Raw genomic sequence first — 22100 nt, forward strand, 5'->3', positions numbered from 1 at the left:
AGTATAGGACAAGTGTTGTACTGTCAGTATAAGATAAGTGATTTTTTATGAAATCATTTCCATTATGTTTAAGTTGGTTTTGATTAGGTATGACATAAGGCAAGAACATACCTGCTTAGTAAACTTACTCAATGGCATATACTTAGGTGAGTAAAATGACTGAAATGCGCACATATATGAAAGCAGTGGGTAACGGGAAAATGTAATACCCTATCAACATTCATAATACCCACTCCCAAAAAATACAGTGGGTACAGTACACACATGTGCTATATCTTATCTGGAGCTCTGAGTTGTAATAACTGCTTATATTATACACTAAGGATTTCAAGGTGAGGTCTTCACTCAAATAGTAAAGTCTTGTGTACCTTATTCTTTATTCCGAGTAATGGGATCGGGTGGTCAGGCTCGCTGGCTTGGTTGACACATGTCATCGGTTCCCAATTGCACAGATCGATGCTCATGCTGTTGATCACTGGATTGTCTTATCCAGACTCGATTATTTACAGTTGAGTTGAGTTGGGTTGGGTTTTACGTCACATCGGCATTATTCCAGCCATATAGTGACGAGAACAAGTTTGCATTAATAAACATTGTAAGTACTTACTCGGAATGAGTTTTATTTCAAAAGCATATATTCATTACATTGTCATTTAAAAACCGAAAAAGTCATAGCACCAAATTTAAAAGCAGGCAATTCGTTTGTCACATTACACAGTTACAATTTATGATACAGATCAACTTCCCTCAGGTAGTTCACTATCAGATGAGCGTTCACGCGGGAGAACAGATCTTTCAGATTTGTTGCATCATAATGTGAGTCCCTTGCACACGACAGGTCCACACAGTCATGCAGAATATGCTTGATGGTGTAAACCTCATCGCAAGAGACACACATGGGGGGTCCATCCCCATCTGTCTTCAGCAGACAGTCATGTGAAAACCAACTGTGGCCAATACGACATCGTCGTAAAATTACCTCATCGCGTCTTGACTGACAACCCAAGTAGGTATAACCAATTATTGTCTTCATTTCACACAGTTTATTTCTTCCTACTTGAGTGTCCCACCTTTTTTTCCATGAGGTCCCATGTATAGCTTTTGATAGTGGGTTTGAAAAAATCACTGTATGGGACCAGCAGTGGAGATAAGGGCTTGTCAAGAGCTGCTTTAGCTGCAGCATCGGCTTTTGTGTGACCTGCTATGCCGACGTGACCCGGCAACCAGCAGAGGACGATGTCACATTGACCAGTAGAAAGGTCGTTGTAAAGTTCTAAAATGCCCAGAATGATTGGGTGACTTGAAGTTATATTTTGAAGTGCTTGAAGGCAAGATAATGAATCTTTAAAAACGATGAAGTTTTTGGAGTGATTCTGCTATTTAATGTAGGTCAATGCTGAGAAGATAGCTTTGGCCTCGGCAGTGAAAAAAAATGGAACTGTTGTCGGGAATGGAGGAGACAGTCTTGGATTCAATGACTGTAGCACTGGCAACTTGGCCCTCATCCTTGGATCTGTCTGTGAAAATGGATCTATGGGTGTCATACTTGGAACGTAACTGGTTGTATTCCTGCTGGAACACCAAAGTGACCTCCATATCCAGAGGGCCAAAGGAGTTATGGACCTAGATGGGGACCTCTGAAGGAGAGGTGGCCTTTGGTTTTGTGTTTGGCAGTTGCTCAAGCTGCTTTAGTCTCTCTAGCCTCTTTTTTTCCCTTTTTTTGCGCGCAGTTTCTGTTTCTGGTTTTGGCATTTGTTCTGGTGTTTGTGATTCAGAAGTTTTGATTGTTGGCTTTGGAGATGGAGTGGCTGAGATGGGCTGAGTTGTGTTGAGTTGAGTTGGCTGAGAAGACATGACCCATGTCAGGTCGGTCTGACATAAGATAGTTGCAGTAGTGATAGAAGGACGGGAGACAGCAGAAGAGTAGATGATGGTTGAAGGGGCTGCAGTTAAACTTGCAACCCTCTTCTTAGCTTCATGGAAGGAGACATTTTCTTTGTGTTTGATCTTTAGGATCTCGGATTCGCGTTGCCACACTGGACAAAACTTGGAAGAGGCCATATGGTTACCACCGCAGTTTGTGCACTTCACTTCCTTAGTACAGTCATTGCCCTCATGCTTGTCACCGCAGCGGTAACAAATGGCAGAGGAACGACAGGACTTGGATCCATGTCCAAACTTTTGGCAGTTGTAGCACTGGAGTGGATTGGGGACATACACCTACACACCAATGCTACAATAACCAGCTCTAATCGAGTCAGGAATCTTTGCTTGCACGAACGTTAAGAGATAGGTGTTTGTTGGTTGAACAACACCATCCTTTTCGAAAGTGTGAATCATTTTACGGCTGTGACGGACTGCTGGGAGAGTTCCTTGACAATTTGTTCTTCAGTCATGTCAGACAGGCATCGAGCTCTGTCCCGTACAATGCCTCTACAAGAGTTAAGTGTTTTGTGCGCTGAGACAGCGACCTTGATGTTGACAAATTCTTGTATTTTGAGGAGATTCAAGGATTGTTGTCTCCGAGTACATTCTATCAGGAGAGAACCAGATCGGAGCTTTGTAACATTGGCAACCTCTCCGCAGAAAGCAGATACCGGTGATACCAAATGGATTCAGTTGCAAAGGTTGCTTGTCACAAGCTTCAATGATCAGGAAGCGTGGCCAGTAGTCAGGTCGGAAGGGCATCCTATTATGCTCCACTGGTATACATGCTATCAGCTGCTTGAAAGTCTCACTCACTCACTCACTCACTCACTCACTCACTCACTCACTCACTCACTCACTCACTCACTCACTCACTCACTCACTCACTCACTCACTCACTCACTCACTCACTTTCATTATTTGATATGTTTGATAGCTCACGTCCAATATTGCTGTTAGCCACATAAAAATTCTACTCACTCACTCTCTCTTGAATAGCCTTTGATAACAAGCACCTGAAAATCAATAACCAGAATCACATCCCGAGTCAAATGAGGTGCAGCCATTCATTTACACCAACTAATCCCATCCATACAAATCACATTCATACAACTTCACAACCAGGATGAAGAACTAACAGCCATAGCCCCTTTCTGACTCCAGTAGAAATACCCCGGGATAATGTCCCAACTGTCAATACGCGCTGCCGCTGCGGCACCGAGGTTGTTGTCCGCTGTTAAAGCCGTATGACCTTGTGTGGAGGTTCCACTACAAAACCTCTCCGACTGAAGAGTTCCTACATTGATTTGCCATCATAGACAAGCAGGAGGATATTGTCTTGAGACTCTCCATGGAAGGAGAAGAGAAGGGTTAAGATTAATACTCCTGGCTAGGACTGACAAGCCTGCTACTACACTAACCCAGGGAATGTTGGAAATCATGGTGTCAGCACATGGCGGCTAGACTTACGCTTGGTCTCTGAAAACATTATTTTTGATAGAAACAAATTCCATTTATATTGAAAAGACGCACCTGTGAGGTGGGAGGGAACTTGAGGAAAATCTAGACTTGCTTCATTTAGTGCTTTTGCATTACAGTAAGGGCTTGGCAGATGGGAAACTCGTATGGTTCAGGGACTGTGAGACAGACTAGATGGTGTCCTGTAGGTCTGGCTATCAATATAGCTCATGGAGATCGATAGTCGTTAACTAAATATCAATCAATTATCAATAAATATTGGAGAAGTAACTTTTAGCAAAAATGCGAAAAATGTCTGAACAAGGGTTCGATATGTTCAGCCCTCTCTATGATATTTTAAGTGTTGCTAAAGGCTTCATCAGAACACATATTCTCTCGCCTATCTTAAGAAACAGTTTCTATTCCACAGATTGATTCATGGTGGGGAGGTTTTTCAATGATATAATTTATCCATATACAAAGTCTGCACATAGGTGTGAATGTGCTTTGCTTTGCTGATCTAGGTTAGAATTGGTCTCCAGCAACCCATGCTTGTCATAAGAGGCGACTAATGGGATCAGGTGGTCAGGCTATCCCAATTGCGTAGATCGATGCTCGTTTTGTTGATCACTGGATTGTCTGGTCCAGACTTGGTTATCTACAGACCGCTGCCATGCTCTGCATGATATTGCAGAGTGTGGCATTAGACAATTTTTATAATTGTTAGTTTCTACATTAGGGTTATGACGAGAACCCTTTGACTTCCAGCACTAATAATAAGTCTGATTGGCATCTGGTTGATCTGACCTGTGTCTTGTTCTCCAACCTTCGCAAGTCCTTGTTGAAGTTTGGGAGTTGGGATCATCTCACCACAACTGCTTTGTGTAATGGAGCCCTGGCCAGCTGTGAAGCAACAACTAGTCCTATTGATTCCTCCAACAGTGTAAGAACTCTCCAAGACAGCCTCTTAGGGTAACTTGTCTACATAGCAAAGTGTCCCCCCTGGAAGCCAACACCTTCCTATTGATTCCACTGAGTTTGACATTTAAAACACACAAGTTGACGGCCATAGGTGGCAACGCTGCACATAAACGAATGAGCTCGATGCTGAGCTGTGATACTGAGCTGGCAGAGCGTGTGTCGGCTGAAGGGAAATTGACATCAGGTTCAAATACCATAGAAAACTTGAAGATTTCCGATCCTAGTGTCATGATTGCAAGGAAGTTACATTTCATATTGATCCATGTGAAATGTACACATTTTCTTTGCTGTGAGGTGGGTAGCCTATTGGTTAAAGCGGTCGCTCGTCAAGCCAAAGACCCGGGTTCAATTCCCCACATGGGTACAATGTGTGAAGCTCATTTCTGGTGTCACCAACCGTGATATTGTTGGACTGTTGCTAAAAGCAGTGTAAAACTAAATTTACCCACTCACTCACGCACTGCTGTGAAATATGATAGGAGTGAGTGAGTTGTAGGGGAAGAGGCAGTGTGTGAAAATCAAGTAATCTAATATCCCTGCTTCAGCTCTTCCACCACATACCTCTGTCATGTTTACAGCCACTTACTGTCACTGTCCATTAGCAAGGTCAGTTTTGACCAGATTCTTCAAGGGAATATGATGTTTGTAATACAATGGTTCCTCTTTTGTTTCATAGGCACCAGATTTGTTTACAGCTATATGATACTGGTTAGTGTCCAGCTGGGCAATGTGCAAGGAAAGTTGGTATGTTTGATCACTCCATTACTGACAGTATTCAGAGGAACAGATGAGCTGCGTATCAGTGTAAATTACTCAAATATTTATCTGAAAACTCAATTCCTTTTAGGGGCGGTGGGGTAGCCTAGTGGTCAAAGTGTTGGCTCATCACACCGAAGACCTGGGTTCGAATCCCCAGATGGGTACAATGAGTGAAGCCCATTTCTGGTGTCCCCCGCCGTGATGTTGCTGGAATATTGCTAAAAGCGGCATAAAACCAAACTCAGTCAGTCAGTCAATTCCTTTTAAGACTATTGCGTACATGTATGCTTGAATTTTTGTTCATACAATTACTCAATAAATTTGATCTTAGCTTGCATACCAGTAGATAGATAAAATAACTGAGGTACATTGAGAGGTTCTATTTTAACAGATGAACTTGGCAACTTGCTGTCCCTTCTTACCGTTTCTCATATTACAGATCAAATACGAATAACAAAGACCAACATTTAAACTTTATCCTATTTTACAATTAATGGAAAATGGCAAAATACCAACTGAGTTTGAGTGAGGTGGGTATAATCTATTTGGTTACTCAAAGAAAACACAAGCGAGTACATAACTCATTGACCCAAAACGTTATCTGTAGCTCTGGTATTATTTCAATACAAGGTCCTTTCTAAAATGGGGCGGTGGGGTAGCCTAATGGCTAAGGGGTTCGCTCGTCACGCCGAAGACCCGGGTTTGATTCCCCACATGGGTACAATGTGTGTAGGGTAGCCTACTGGTTTAAGCGTTTTCTTGTCATATCGAAGACGATTTCCCACATGGGTAATATGTGAAGCCCATTTCTGGTGTGCCTCCATCGTGATATTGCTGGAATATTGTTAAGAGTGGCATAAAACTAAATTCACTCCCCCAAACTGGTAGCAATTTCTGAGTGAGTGAGTAATAAAGCTTGCACGCCTTAAAATAACTCAGATGACATACAGAGTTGAGCGTAACCTGGCTCTCTCTGATAAATAAGTTAAGGAGCTATCAGATGTAGAGGAGGATTTAATAAACGCTGCCGAAATGATAAATAATGAATTTTGTTATAGAGCTACATTTCAGCAACTGATTAGACCATTTGTCATCCCTGTTAAAAGTTTATGATGAGAAATATGCTTGAAATTTTAATGTTGTACCTTGCTGTGATGATAAGCCCAGAATTTCATCTCCTGCTAAACTCTATATGAAAGTTTCTAATGGTTTGGAGATAGTGTTTAGTTTGTATTGTTTAAAGAAAGATATTTTCAGTGTATTTTACTGAAAACATGTTAACCTAATTGATTTCTGTGATGTCAGTTTTTACTGAAGCTGATTTTTATCATACATTGCTGTATTGTAGTGTTGCAGAAGAAATGGGTGGTAGAGTTACCTCCTTTGTGTGTGTTGGCTTCACTCAGTGTGAACTATGACCTGTAGTCTTGCAGTATTGAACCATAATGGTACCATATCTTTAGCATCCGTCTTAAACTGAGAGTTGTTTTGATGCAAACATTGCAACTAATATTCAGTTTTCATGTTTCAAAATCTACAACAATTGTGGGAATAACATTCAGTATTTAATGTGTTCTCACTCTCTTTGCCAACATGATTGACACCAGGGTTATACCAACAGACATCAGACCAACATCGTACTAACATCACACAACACAACATCACAACAACATCAAACATTACTGAACATCATCTGCAAACATCACACTAACATCACATCAACTAAACACTAGGGCTGCAACGAATACACTATGTGGCGAATATGATACGTATCATGAATAATGGGTAACGAATACGAATAATTATTCACGAATACAATATTGTAGTTAAGTGATTGATGTACAATATGGAACGTCCATGTTCACAGTTTTGATTTGTCACACCAATAACCAGTGATCTCATGACACTCAAATTTGGTATGTAATAGTTATAGTCGACAGTACCATGTGCGGCCTTCGCAAACTAACATGACTTGCGCTACTGCAATGCTAGTACATGTTCAGTCCTTGCATATCTCACTTTCCAAAAGTACACAAGGGTTCAAGTAAAACATGCTCCCTTAAAAAAATCGTAAATATTCCTTAATATTCGGTTCTGGTGACCACGAATAACGAATTGAATTCATGAAGGGCTACAGTTCGATTCACCCGAATATGCAAGTGAATCGTTACAGCCTTACTAAACACCAACATACCAACGCTTGTTGGGTCAGTAATGTGGTACATGATAATCTAGGGAACACATCAAGAACTGACTACCATGTTGCATTTGAAATATCATTGCAAGCATGATTAGACATGTTAAAGAAAATCTTCAAGTTTTACTAAAGATACTAATCTAAAATAATTCAGTTCTTACGTATGTGTCAATGCTCCCTGAGAAGTATGATTTATGTAACACATACTGCAAAGCTAACAGTTTATTCCAATAAATACCAAATGTTTTTATCGAACACCTTTATCAAATGGCCATTTATTGCCAACCTTCAAAGCCCAATTTACTTGAACCGGATTGTATTCTTTATTGTAGACTGATATGGTCACACCTGTAAACGTGATTCCTGTCACCTAATTATGGGTGACCCAGATGGATCTATTTCCGAACCTCCCCTCAGGTGATACGTAGTGGTCACTGATATAGATTGTCTCAAGTTGAGTTCAGTAGGTCATTGTGAGGTGTAATTACATCCTGCTTATATTTAACGTATTCCCATATATATACTACTGAAAGGAAATTGGAAACACTGGTGGCCCTGTTGTCTGAGGTGACTCAATTTGCTGTGCAGAGTTGTGTCCCTTGGGCATGGTTGTGATCTTGAATCATTGGTTTAAATACCAGTACAATTTAACAGGGTTATACCTCGACTCACAAACATGGGGGTCCCAGGGACCCCCAATATTAGCTTTAAGGGTCCTTGCAGGCAATATGAGGGCCAAGTGAAGTAACACTGTACGTTTTGATAATTCTTCAGAGCCTGAAATGAATCATTGATCATGTGGACCGAGGGATGAAATCATGCACATGACTGCTCAGGAAAACACACCAAAAAAACACTTAGCAAAGTCATAGATGTGTTTGACTAATATTGTGTGTTCCCCTCACGCATATTTGTGCGTCACATAAAAGCATGACTTAATTATGGTTCTAAGTTTGTCAACTGTAACTGTGGGTTTTATACTAGTGTCGAATGTCTGAGACCTCCATTTCTTTGAGTTTTCCTCCCATATAAAACTAAGTTGCTGTGATATATCTTGAATACTGTTAAACCAACGCACTCACTTACTCCAACAGATCAGTATAGTTAATGTGTGATGCCAGTTAAAGAGCGTTTGATTCATTCATATTCCACGCCATGTCATCACCAATTAACTGTAATATAATGAAAGAAGAGGGAGTTCTTTAACTTATTCTAAGTAGAATATTATGCGTTTACCAAGACCCGTTATGCATTGTGTTCTCCCATATTAGAATCACAGTGTGTGAGCCAAGTCACTGGCTCTATCCTGCTTTAAACTAAGAATTCTTGGAAGATAATTAAAAAAAAGACGCTACAATTTTGTTCAGAATTCAGATTTTTTTTAAGCCCTGTTTTTCATATATTTGAGGTCTTTTCACATTACATTGAAAACTGTGATGAAAAAAAACTTTAAAAAGCCTTCCTGTTGATTGATCCAATTACCATGGAGATGCAAGTCACCTCTGTTAGGTCTTGACATTGGTTTGAACTATGACTATAAGAATTGGGAAATATTCCATTTTTGGACTTTGTGATGACATTTGCTTCAATCTTTAGCTGAATCCCCACCTCTGAGCAGCTCCAGATAAATCCCTGGACTAGCCAGAATTAATATTGCGAAGTTTTGTATGGAACGTTTTACCAAGATGAGGGTTGTAGTTGGTTTATTTAGTTGGACATCAGTACAAACTCAGGTTAGAGTTGGTTCAACGACGTGCCGCAGATCAATGCCAGACGTAGGACAAGGTAGCATTTGAATAATTAAACATGTAGGCAAATGAAATTATGTTTTAGCGACAACCATACTTGCTGCATTTCAGGTGAGAGAGTGCAGCATTATACAAGTGACATGTTCGCGGAGCTGTTATCATTCTGAAGATAACAGTATCACTAGATGAAGATTGTCTGTTGTGTATGTATTCTATACACAAGGTATCGCCTGTGACTATACCTCGTCTACAATCAGCGTGTTTCATCTGGTTGGCAGTGTTTCTTTTCGAAAGGATCCTCCCACAACTTGTAGACTAACCCCAGAAGATATATCCATTAACACCAGACCTAGGTGTATACGGCATTGTCTGAGAGGGATATTTCACCAGAACCTTTCTAAAATAGACAACTGACTTTTTTCTTCTGTGAATAGATGGTTAATAGGTCTTTCAGCAATTGTGCCTGCAGTTCTCTCGTGTACTTCAAGGAGAAGAGATACAGGCAGATAGTTACGACTCTTGTGCAGTCGCAATCATAGCCTTTCATACCAGATGCTCTTACAGGTTGTTAGGCGATTGAGAAATACGACCTTCTAATATTTCCTTGATTACAGCCGGGTTTTCACTGTACACATCGTGCATTGTGACATTTGTGTTGATGTGAAATGGACACTGTATGATAGAGATGTGACTGAAAAAAGCATCTTTTAAATAACGTGGATTACAAGACAAAAGGTTTCATTGGATATATAACACCATGATGGATCATTCCAAGTCCCTCTCCGATACAGAGCAGCCGATGACAGAAGGTAAGGGGATGCTATCCTTGCATGTGTCTAATTATGGTCGATATTGATATGTTTTGATATCAAGTGGTGATAAATGTGTTATACAACACCCATCAAGGCATCGTCTTTCAGTGTGCATGCAAATCTGTTCAGTGATCTTTTGTTTGAAGGCTCATATGGTTATATCATTTGTTCATGCACCAGCTTGAGACAATTATGCTGTATCAGCAGTTTTAACTGCATTAGTTTGAATGTCTTCAGTCTTATCAATATGTTGTCTCAGCTTGTTCAGATTTAGTTCATTTACTTTTAGACAGTTTTAAGAACTATTGTGTACCATTGGTGTGGTGTATGTATTATATAGGTATAACATAATGAATTACAATAATGAGAATAATGTCATTTTTACAAAAGCATCATCCATTCCCTATGAAGGAAAATTAGTTCTTGATAAAACTAAGGTGCAATGGGGTAGCCTAATGGTTCAAGGATTTGCATATCATGCCGAAAACCTGGTTTCGATTGCCCCACATGGGTACAATGTGCAAAGCCCATTTCTGGTGTACCTTGCTTATATTGCTGGAACATTGATAACAGGCTTAAAACCTTCCTCAATCACTGAAAAAAAATGAAATTGTCATCTGCAGTTACAAGGAAAATAGGAGTTTATTAGTTGATGCAACATGATCAGTGTGTTTGATTCATCCTTAACAAGTCCTTCGCAAGTTCCATTACTTGTTAAAGTGAAGGGTGAAGCACTAGAAATAACGTATAACAAGGTACCATATTGATCATGTGCTTGTTTTCCCCAGAGTCTTTGAAACAACAACAAACAAACAAGTCATGACTGAAGATGATGAATGATTGTCACAAACACAATAGACCGCCTCCATGGTGTAGAGGTTAGAGCGTCCGCCCGGAGAGCGGAAGGTCATGGGTTCGATCCCAGACCGCGTCATACCAAAAGACGTTAACATTTGGTACTTGTTGGTCCCTGCCTGGCGCTCGGCATTAATGGGTACGACAAGGACTGGTCGGTTCGGAGTCAGTATAATGTGTCTGAGTGGGGTATTCATGCTTTACTGCGGCATGGTATCTCAGTGGGCTAGCACTATAAAACCAGCTTAAGTCTTGGCTAGTACAAGCAGCCGCACATACCCATACACACGCATGCACGACGTTAAACCCAATTTCACCTCACCTTACAAACACAATAGCAGGTCTACCGGCTATGACTGGCACTAAGTAGGTTTTGTCAGTTTTTCCCTGCTATGATATTGCTGGAAAATTGCAAAAAAGTGGCGTAAAACTAAAGCCTTAAACAGGGACCCCTTTACCCTTCTCACCTTGACCTTGATTTTTCAACATTGTATGATATATATTCATGGGAAACAGTATTCCATGCAGAGTTGTTTAAGTTTTTGATTTCAGAGTTTATAGTCAAATAGTTACAATCAACAAAATTAAAACCTGGACTTTGTGAGAAATTTACAAGATTGCGGCCAAGGGTCAGATGCTGTCATGCTCCTATGGAACAATGCGTGTATGTGTTCGATTGACTGCATTGCTCAACAGTGCTTTGTTAACTGAAGAAATGTATATGTATATTCATAACCCGGTTGACACAATTGACTCATACAATGCAGCTACCAGGTGTGACAGTGTATGTGCACGGTCCTCGCTGTTAGTGGCGCTGTCACTGTAGCATGCAGGTTGGTGTCAGCTGAGTGTTGAACACTGTGTGAACCACTGTGTGTACATGTACACTGCATGGCAGATATAGGAGGTAATGTTGTGTGTCAGTGTGTATGAGGTGATATACTGAGTCAGTGTGTGTGAGGTAATATGATGTGCTAGTGTGTGTGAGATAATGTGATAGGCCTGTGTGTATGAGTGAGTGAGTGAGTTTACTTTTACGCCGCTTTTAGCAATATTCCAGCTATATCACGGCTGGGGACACCAGAAATGGGCTTCACATATTGTACCCATGTGGGGAATCAAACCCGGGTCTTGTGGGGTGTGATCTAACTTAACGCTTTAACCACTACGCTTACCCACCACCTCCCTGTGTGTATGAGGTAATATGATGTGCTAGTGTGTGTGAGAGATGTGATAGGCCAGTGTGCATGAGGTAATATGATGTGCTAGTGTGTATGAAATAATGTGATAAGCCTGTGTGTATGAGGTAATATGATGTGCTAGTGTGTATGAGATAATGTGATAGGCCTGTGTGTATGAGGTAATATGATGTGCTAGTGTGTATGAGATAATGTGATAGGCCTGTGTGTATGAGGTAATATGATGTGCTGGTGTGTATCAGGTAATATGTGCCATTATTACCCTTAAGATGAATTTGTCGAATTATGAGTATAAAGTAATACAATTTTTGCCATAATTTCTTATTTGCTTGTGTCAATAAATATATCCAAAAATAAAACGTATCTGTTTTTCTCTTGTCGTTAAGCAAAACCTCTAATTTTTTTATCATAAACTAAACCATCCCGAATTATCTCCCTTTAAGACCGTTCAGGAAAAATCATGGCGAAACATTTTGCGTCTCATTCTGCAGACGATTGAATGTTGTTGTGTAAAGATAAGCTAAATAATAAGATCTTAAGGGTAATAAATTCGTCACACTGCATTTTGAAAGGGTGTACGGGACTGTAGCACCCTTGTAAATTCCGTATTTCCTTCTGTATCAGGTAATATGATGTGCTAGTGTGTATGAATTAATGTGTGCCAGTATGTATCAGGTAATATGATGTGTTAGTGTGTATGAGGTAATAATATATGAGCCAGTATCAGGTAATATGATGTGCTAGTGTGTATCAGGTAGCATATTGTGTCACTGTGTGTGAGTATTAATATGATGTGCCAGTATGGATTAGGTAATATATGCAGGTGTGAATTTGGTAATATGATGTCAAAGTGTGTATCAGCTGCAAGCAACATGTCACTTTCGTATCAGGTAATATGACATGCCAGTGTGTATTAGGTAATATGATATGCCAAGGTGTATGAGGTAATATGACATGCCAGTGTGTATGAGGTAATATGATGTGCCAGTGTGTATTAGATAATAAAATGTGTTTGTGTATATGGAGTTATATGATGTGCTGGTGTGTAGGAGGTAATAAAATGTGTTTGTGTACATGGAGTAATATGATGTGCTGGTGCGTGGAAGGTAATATAATGTTTTTGTGCATAGGGGTAATATAATGTGTCAGTGGGTATGAAACTATAAACTGTGTCAATAGCATTCAGCTGACGTTGTATGAGGTAATATTTAGCTGATTCATATTCACATTGTCTTGTGACATGATGTGCAACATGACACCGATGTTAAGGTCCTAGACACCGTGTCTGTAACGCCAGCGTGTGCCAGGGGGCCACAAGTAGACAATATGGACTGCAGTACTCCCTAGCTGACCTTGGTGTACATGTGCTGACCACGGCATAGAAGACTGTCACCAGCTGCTGAATCACATTCAGCCAATCATTACAGACAACATTCAATTTAACCAACTGGATCTTAGTGTACAGTAGAAGAGTAGAGACAATGTTGATAGCACCAGTGTTATGGGTTGAGGGATTCAATGGAGTTCGTGTATCAAGTTCATTATATTGTAATCAAAATAATTCAAAGTGAATTTAAAAATTTGAAAGTTAATAGTTGTTTTCATAAATATCTGATGCTAATGATATATATGAAAAACAATTGGTTTTTTAAGGGTTAAAAATAGTATGGGCTGGAATCATGTTCAGTTGCCTTTATCAGATATTTTAGTAGAAAGATATTCATCATGTCTGTGTATGTATGTCCTCCAGAATACTGTCAAATACATTTTACGCTTGTGCTTTTCATGCTCCAGCAATAGCATTCATGTGTTAAATATATACATCTTATCAGCTTATGTATTCCTACCCAGGAAGTGGACTCTCATAGACCCTGAAAATAGCTCTCCAGTACAGACTAATGTGTCACATGATCTAGTCACATGACCAGAACATTCGGACTGTCTATGGTCAGATGATGCTGGTGGAACTATATGTTCCTCTGATGTGATCTATTTATAGCATTCAGCTTCCCCTCCCCATGTGTGTCTAAGTTTCTGGCACTGAGCCTGTGGCTGTGTAGAGCAGGACTGCACTTTAGTCGAAGTGGAGGGATATTTATACAGCTAGTATAGCCTTGTGGATTTATTCTACGATTTTTGGATTACCTTCAACATGGAGAAGAGTGTATTTTGTGGCGGCTTTTTACTTGCGGATTTATTTTGGTAAGTGCATATTTGAATGGCTGCTCTTGTGGTAGGTTATGCATGGATACCGGTATGAGATGGCTGCCTCGGTGTAACACAGCTATTGTTGTATTGTGTGAAACTCCCTCATTATAAGGCTCAGTTCTGATCATGATTTTAAGTTTGGAATAGAATAATGACTCATTTTTCAGGTGAAGTGACTGCACCTTCGATAAGTAGTTATGATTAATGGGTTGAGTAGAGGCGTGTGTCAGTGTAACTTTGTGGTTATTCATCATCTGTTAAGTCATGCGTAACAACTTCACTGAAACATTTGTCACAAATAATGTGATAAGTGTGTTGGTGTTAATTTTATAATGTGTTTGTGTTATATGTATGTATGTAGGTACATACGTATGTACATATGTATCATAGGCAGATCCAGAGGGGGGGTGCAGGGGTGCGCACCCCCCCTTTTGTGCTGAAAGTTTGTTAAATGACCATTGAAACTTGGGTGAAAATGAAGTGTGCACCCCTTCTTTTCTCAATAGTGTGCAGCCCCCCTTTCTCAAAAAGCTGTATCCGCCCCTGTGTATATATACACAGATACTTTCCACAGGTATAATAAATAAGGCTACGGTGGCAGAGCAGTATAAGGTGCTCCAAATGAACAGGGTTGTGCCCCTTGCCTGCCAGGATCTGCTGTTCCTTCCACTATCGACTAGGCCACAGCAGTGGTGTAGCAACGTTACCACAATTAGGAATCACAAGCTGCAAAGAACATAGGAAAATACCTAAAACCCCTCCTTAATTGTACAACTCTGCTCAACTGTCGTTCCCCTTAACATATGAGTTATTTCAAGGACAAATTTGAAACAAAGACGAACTAAAATCTCATGTTCTTCAGCATAATATGTGTATTGGGACTTTTTTTAAAAATTATTCAAAATTTAAAAATAAATCCACATGATAATGATACAATTTTCCTTCTACTTTATCTTCAGAGTGAAATTACTGTTACAGTTTATTCTGTGACATAATTTTACGATAATGTCACAATGTACAATGTTATATGTGTGTATGTATATATATATATACAGGCAATTTGCAAGGTTTTGCTTGAAAAAAAATATATGTGTTTGTTCTGTGGGATATATGAGTTTTATTCTGTGGGAGTACAGGCTTGATCAGTCAGCTGTTGGCTACTGGGCTTGTTATTGAACCAATCAATAACAAGTGTCATGTTATAGATGTAATTAACACCTAGTGTAGAGAATTGAGTGTGAGGGGCCGGCAATAATGCATGGCTTCTGTAGTGGATCCACCATCTGCTGACAGCAGATATTGAAAAACCAAATAAATGGTTAATGTTGGTTGAAATATTTCAGGGAGAGAAGTGTGTGGCAGGAAATATTTGACATACACTGAGGAATCTTGTAAACAGGTCGCAAGGTCACCAAGACCCTGCGACTTCGAATTTATCAAATTTAATAATAGAGATATAGAAACCAGTTATCAATAATACTAGTTTCCGTATGATAAACAGGTGTAACAACAAGCAAACAATGGCCAACCATAAAGTAAGTTTCACTTTGTTTTCTAATTAGTTTTCAAAAAAATATTGAGTGGTTGGCTGTTATTTTGCAATTCAATCAATACTCTGATATGGAAAAAATTGTATCATGTTCCCATTTTCTGATTCATAATAAAGAAAGGTTGTCATGCAAGTACAGGAAATTGTTTTGTTGAAATGTTGTTATAGTCAGACATACTACCAAATCAAAAACAATTGATTTTGATGGATTATAGTCTCTCATACACACCCTGAAGCAAATATATCCAAAAAAGCCCACGCAAGTCTAGAAAATGTGGCAAGTCTAGATTTCCACAGCTTCAGGAAAATGAAGAAAGTCTCAGGGCTCCTTTTCATTATATATATTTTTTTTTTACTATGAACTTTTTTTCAGTAGAATATGTTCATTTCAGAGACTAGTTGTTAGTCAAGATGGATTACTGCAACAGCAGTAAACTCGGGAGTAGGTTTAGTCCAAAAAATAACCCTGTTTGTAAAAGTGACATGGAATGCATATTAGGCCAAATACAGTAATATATTTAGTTTGAACTTCATATAGTTTGCTATTTTTATTTTATAATATATTCACAAGACTCTTAGCTAGATTCATACTATAATTGTTATTCCTCATAGATATTAGATACGTAAACATTTTTGTACAATGACATATTTCGTTTAAGCTGTTTATCCATCAATACAGCCTGTGTACATAAAGACTTTGATAGGATTCGCTAAAGTATCATTGTCAGCAGCTGACATGTTAAAGCATTGACTTGTCTCACTTCAGAAACAGGTTCAAGTCCTGTTCTGTCATACATCTGCTGTAGCGTGGTTTTAGACAGCTAAGAGCTATATTTGCTCCTTCAGATAAAACTAAACAAGGCATTAAGGTAAAAACTTGTATTTTTTCTTGGCTTAGTCATATTTATTTTTGAAATCAATTTATGTTGCAGCACAGATATTTTTAAATATTTCCCCCTTTCCAGATTATTACGTGGAATTGTAATTTTACCATTTGTCCATGTTTGTTTTCAATCCTTTCTGTTTCTGTAACTGGGTGGGATAGTCATGAAATACAAATTCGACAGAGACGAATTATATACAAAGAGAAATGATGAGGTAAGAATGTCTACTAATGTTTCAAAATTCACTACTATTACCTGTTCATATTTGTTTTTCAGGATGTAATATGAACCTCCATACCATTGACAAACTTGACAATATAATCATTCACACAAACTTTAAAATGTAGTCTTGTGCTTTTGTTTTTGTCAGTTTAGCAAAGTTAACAACCTGTCTCAGATATAGGATGTTCTTTGCAATAAATATCCTATCTTATCCATGAATTTTATCTGAATGAATCTGCTACGAGCTTCTCAAGATATGCTGTATAAGCCAGGAGGTGAGATATTACTCTTGGTTGATAAGAGACTCTTTGGGAACTTTTGAAGGTTGTGTTTGCAACTATATGTATGTCTATTTAGTCCAGGTCAGTGGGAAAGATTTATGGTCCCCTGTAGCGCCAGGCTCCTGTCTGTTTGATATAGGTCTGCAGCATCACTACCACGGCTACAGGAAGTAGGCCTGCAGCCTGCTGGGTGATGAAATGGCTGTGGAGAGGAGGTGATGGCCAATGTCAGCTGTGGGGAGATGAGATAAGCAATGTTCTGTGTATGGCTCCAACATGAAGACATATTCATGAAAAGGGACCATATGATATATTTCTAGAATTTTAGTGTTAAGGGTTCAAAATTTACATTAAATCATGGCAGCTCTGTGGCAGATGTTTGTATTGACCGGTCAAATTTAAAGAAATTAATTCTATATGATTAAAGAGAGCTGAGGCTCAGGTCACTTTGCTGTGTCAGCAACTTTTGATGAAATTATATATACAGTGACAGTACATGTTTGGGGAATCTGAGAGACAATATGTCATAAGGGGCAACAAAACTGATGGAAGGGAGTCGACTAAATTGATGGAATGGAGGCGACTAAATTGATGGAAGGGAGGCGACTAAACTGATGGAAGGGAGCTGACTAAATTGATGGAAGGGATTCGACTAAATTGATGTATGGAGGCGACTAAACTGATGGAAGGGAGGTGACTAAACTGATGGAAAGGAAGCAAGTAAATTGATGGAAGGGAGCTGACTAAATTGATGGAAGGGAGGTGACTAAATTGATGGTAGGGAGGCGCCTAAATTGATGGTAGGGAGGCGATTAAACTGATGGAAGGGAAGCAACTAAACTGATGTAAATTTAATTAGGCGATTAAATTGATGTAAGGGAGGCCGACTAAATTGATGTAAGGGAGGCGACTAAACTGATGGAAAAGAAGCGACTAAATTGATGGAAGGGAGGTGACTAAATTGATGGAAGGGAGGCGACTAAATTGATGGGAGGCGACTTAGTTGATGGAAGGGAGGGCGATTAAGTGATGGAAGGGAGGGTGACTAAATTGATGGAAGGGAGGGCAACTAAGTTGATGGAAGGGAGGGCGACTAAACTGATGTAAGGGAGGCGCCTAAACTGATGGAAGGGAGGCAACTAATTTGATGGAAGGGAGGGCAACTAAGTTGATGGAAGGGAGGGTGACTAAACTGATGTAAGGGAGGCGCCTAAACTGATGGAAGGGAGGCAACTAATCTGATGGAAGGGAGGCAACCAAACTGATGGAAGGGAGGCAACCAAACTGATGGAAGGGAGGCTGACTAAACTGATGGAAGGGAGGCGACTAAACTGATGGAAGGGAGGCGACTAAACTGATGGAAGGGAGGCAACTAAACTGATGGAAGGGAGGCAACTAAACTGATGGAAGGGAGGCTGACTAAACTGATGGAAGGGAGGCTGACTAAACTGATGGAAGGGAAGCAACTAAACTGATGGAAGGGAGGCTAATTAATCTAATGGAAGGAGGCAACCAAACTGATGGAAGGGAGGCGACTAAACTGATGTAAGGGAGGCAACTAAACTGATGGAAGGGAGGCAACCAAACTGATGGAAGGGAAGCAACTAAACTGATGGAAATTATATTAAACTGATGTAAGGGAGGCCGACTAAATTGATGTAAGGGAGGCAACTAAACTGATGTAAATTTAATTAGGCGATTAAATTGATGTAAGGGAGGTGACTAAACTGATGGAAGGGAAGCAACTAAACTGATGGAAGGGAGGTGACTAAACTGATGGAAGGGAGGTGACTAAACTGGATGGAAAGAAATGGCGACCCAAGCTGATGGAAGGAGGTGACTAAGCTGATGGAAGAAGGTGACTAAACTGATGGAAGGAGGACGACTAAACTGATGGAAGGGAAGCTGACTAAATTGATGGAAGAGGTGACTAAACTGATGGAAGGGAGGTGACTAAACTTGATGAAGGGAGGTGACTAAACTGATGTAAGGGAGGAAAACTAAACTGATGGAAGGAGGTGATTAAACTGATGGAAAGGGAAGGCAACTAAACTGATGTAAAAGGGAGGCGATCTAAATTGATGTAAGGGAGGTGACTAAACTGATGGAAGAGAAGCGAACTAAATTGATGGAAAGGAGGTGACTAAACTGATGGAAGGGTGATGGAAGGAAATTAAATGATGGAAGGAAGGGTGAATCCAAACTTGGAAGGGAGGAGTCAAAGCTGAACTGATGGAGGAGGCAACTAAACTGATGGAAGGAGGCTGACCAAACTGATGGAAGAGAGGTGACAAAAACTGATGGAAGGGAGGTGACAAAACTGATGGAAGGAGGTTAAACTAATCTGATGGAAGGGAGGGCAACTAAACTGATGGAAGGGAGGGACTAAACTGATGGAAGGGAGGTGACTAAACTGATGTAAGGAGGTGACAAAACTGATGATGCGGGGAGGAGGCTAATCTGATGTAAGGAGGCGACATCAACTTGAATCTGATGGAAGGGAGGTGATTAAACTGATGTAAGGGAGGCCAACTAAATTGATGTAAGGGAGGCGACTAAACTGATGAAGGGAAGCGACTCAATTAATGGGAGGGAGGCGCCTAAATTGCTGACTAAATTGCTGAAATAGCTGCTTGCATGTTATTACATCCAACTTGTGTAGATAGATGCTCATGATGTCAGTCACTGGGTTTTCTTGTCCAGACTCGATGTTTACAGACTGTGGTTCATGTTGCAGGAATATTGCTGAGTGTGTTTCTGATTACCCTTTCCTTTTGGTATAGAGATTCTTAATTAAGGATGACTAGGTTCAAGCAGAGTGGCAGTTTTGGCAACATTTTGTTTCGTCATTCAAGCCATATTATGTTATAGGGGTATCCATGTGTAAAGGCATTATTGGTAACAGTCAAGCCATTCACTGCCAATGAAGTTAAACAGACCAAGTTGGTGTGTTCCGTGCCGCTCGCTACCAGTATGTGGGTATTATCAAACAGCAGTTGCCTGCACTTTGCCTTATCACTTGTAAGCTGGTTTATGATAATTCTGACTAGTTAAGCTATTATGACCACTAATTCGTCTGGATCAATCATGCAATAAATGGCTACCAGAATTCCACAGAGGTAATATCCATGAACCGTCAGTTACTTAGGCTGAAGCTGTGGGCAGCCGACTCCGATGTTTGGTCTCCCTTCAAGGTCAAGGATTATTCTCTGACTGCATTGACTTAACATGTCCATCTATATTGCAAGATACTGGTAAGTGATTATGATAATTACATAGAGTAATTAGAGTAATGTAAGTAACAGATTTCTATTCATAAGACTCCGCTGAACCATGGGTAAACTTTTGCAGGCATCATATCGTGAACATTTGCTTTGAAGGTTGGTCTTGTCACTATATGGATGAAATAATGTCGACGTGACGTAAAATCTTGTATCAATTACTCACTTTTTATTTGTTTGTTGTTTAACATGTCACTCACCAATATTCAAGCTTTATGGCAGTGGTCTGTAAGTAACTGAGTCTGGACCAGACAATCGAGTGATCAACAACATGAGCATCGATTTACGCAATTGGAATACGATGACATGTGTCAAGCAAGTCAGCGAGCCTGACCACCCCGATCCTGTCAGACAACTCTAATGACAAGCTTGGGTTACAGTTTTAACCCAGATCTTCACGGGTACACACTTGTTGAAGGGCCAATATATGCATCAAAGGGGTAATTTGGCAATTTGACCTGGGTTGCCTATTTCTAGCTATGCCTGATAAGGTTGCTCCTGATGTGAAAAGTGAAGCAGGAAGTGTTCCTCTATCTCCTCACTTGTTGCTGTCAAAATGATCTGATTCAAACCTGTTTAGAGTGACCTGCCCTTCCTATGTAGAATACTGATATTGTACCCAGTGTTGTTCCTGAAATGTGACGTGAGTACTAAGATGATCATACTTCCTCAATTTGTAACATATGTTATATTTGGGATTACACCTTTCTTAGTAAAGTACAGATTCTAGTACTTTTTGGGTTGAGTCCCATCCGGGATTCGAACCCACACCCTCAGAGTCGGAAGCCGCGGTGGCTGAGCGGTCTAGGCATCTGACTTTGTGTGCTGGCAATTAGGTGCCTGAGTCTGAGGGTGTGGGTTCGAATCCCGGATGGGACTTAACCCAAAAAGTACTAGAATCTGTACTTTACTAAGAAAGTGTAATCCCAAATATAACATATGATACATTTGATCACTTTCTAAAATGGCATTGTGTATTTCATTCCTCAATTTGGACTGTGATAGTGAAAAGAGTATGTGGATCACATAAAGGGTACATAGATTCACACAGGGTATATAGACTCACATACAGGGTACATAGACTCACACACAGGGTACACAGACTCACATACAGGGTACACAGACTCACATACAGGGTGCACAGACTCACATACAGGGTACATAGACTCACACACAGGGTACACAGACTCACATACAGGGTACACAGACTCACATACAGGGTACACAGACTCACATACAGGGTACACAGACTCACATACAGGGTACACAGACTCACATACAGGGTACACAGACTCACATACAGGGTACACAGACTCACATACAGGGTACATAGACTCACATACAGGGTTACACAGACTCACACATAGGGTACATAGACTCACATACAGGGTACACAAACTCGCAGGGTACACAGACTCACATACAGGGTACAGACTCACATACAGGGTACACAGACTCACATACAGGGTACACAGACTCACAAACAGGGTACACAGACTCACACACAGGGTACACAGACTCACACACAGGGTACATAGACTCACACAGGGTACATAGACTCACACACAAGGTACATAGACTCACACACAGGGTACATAGACTCACACACAGGTACATAGACTCACACACAAGGTACATAGACTCACACAGGGTACACAAACTCACATACAGGGTACACAGACACACACAGGGTACACAGACTCACACACAGGGTACATAGACTCTCACACAGGGTACATA

At 40.2% G+C, this 22100-nt stretch overlaps 1 protein-coding gene across 1 annotated transcript in view; it reads left to right on the forward strand.

Moving 5' to 3' along the window:
- LOC124253067 (rap guanine nucleotide exchange factor 1-like) overlaps window positions 1-22100 on the forward strand; it is a 132072-nt gene that overhangs the window by 23941 nt on the left and 86031 nt on the right. Inside the window, 1 exon segment of the mRNA XM_046686794.1 lies at window positions 9181-9878. Coding sequence (XP_046542750.1) covers window positions 9830-9878 — 49 coding nt within the window. The 5' untranslated portion in view covers window positions 9181-9829.

Source organism: Haliotis rubra, unplaced genomic scaffold, assembly GCF_003918875.1.
Source record: "Haliotis rubra isolate DU_JTF1 unplaced genomic scaffold, ASM391887v1 Scf530, whole genome shotgun sequence".
Classification (NCBI taxonomy): Eukaryota; Metazoa; Mollusca; class Gastropoda; order Lepetellida; family Haliotidae; genus Haliotis; species Haliotis rubra.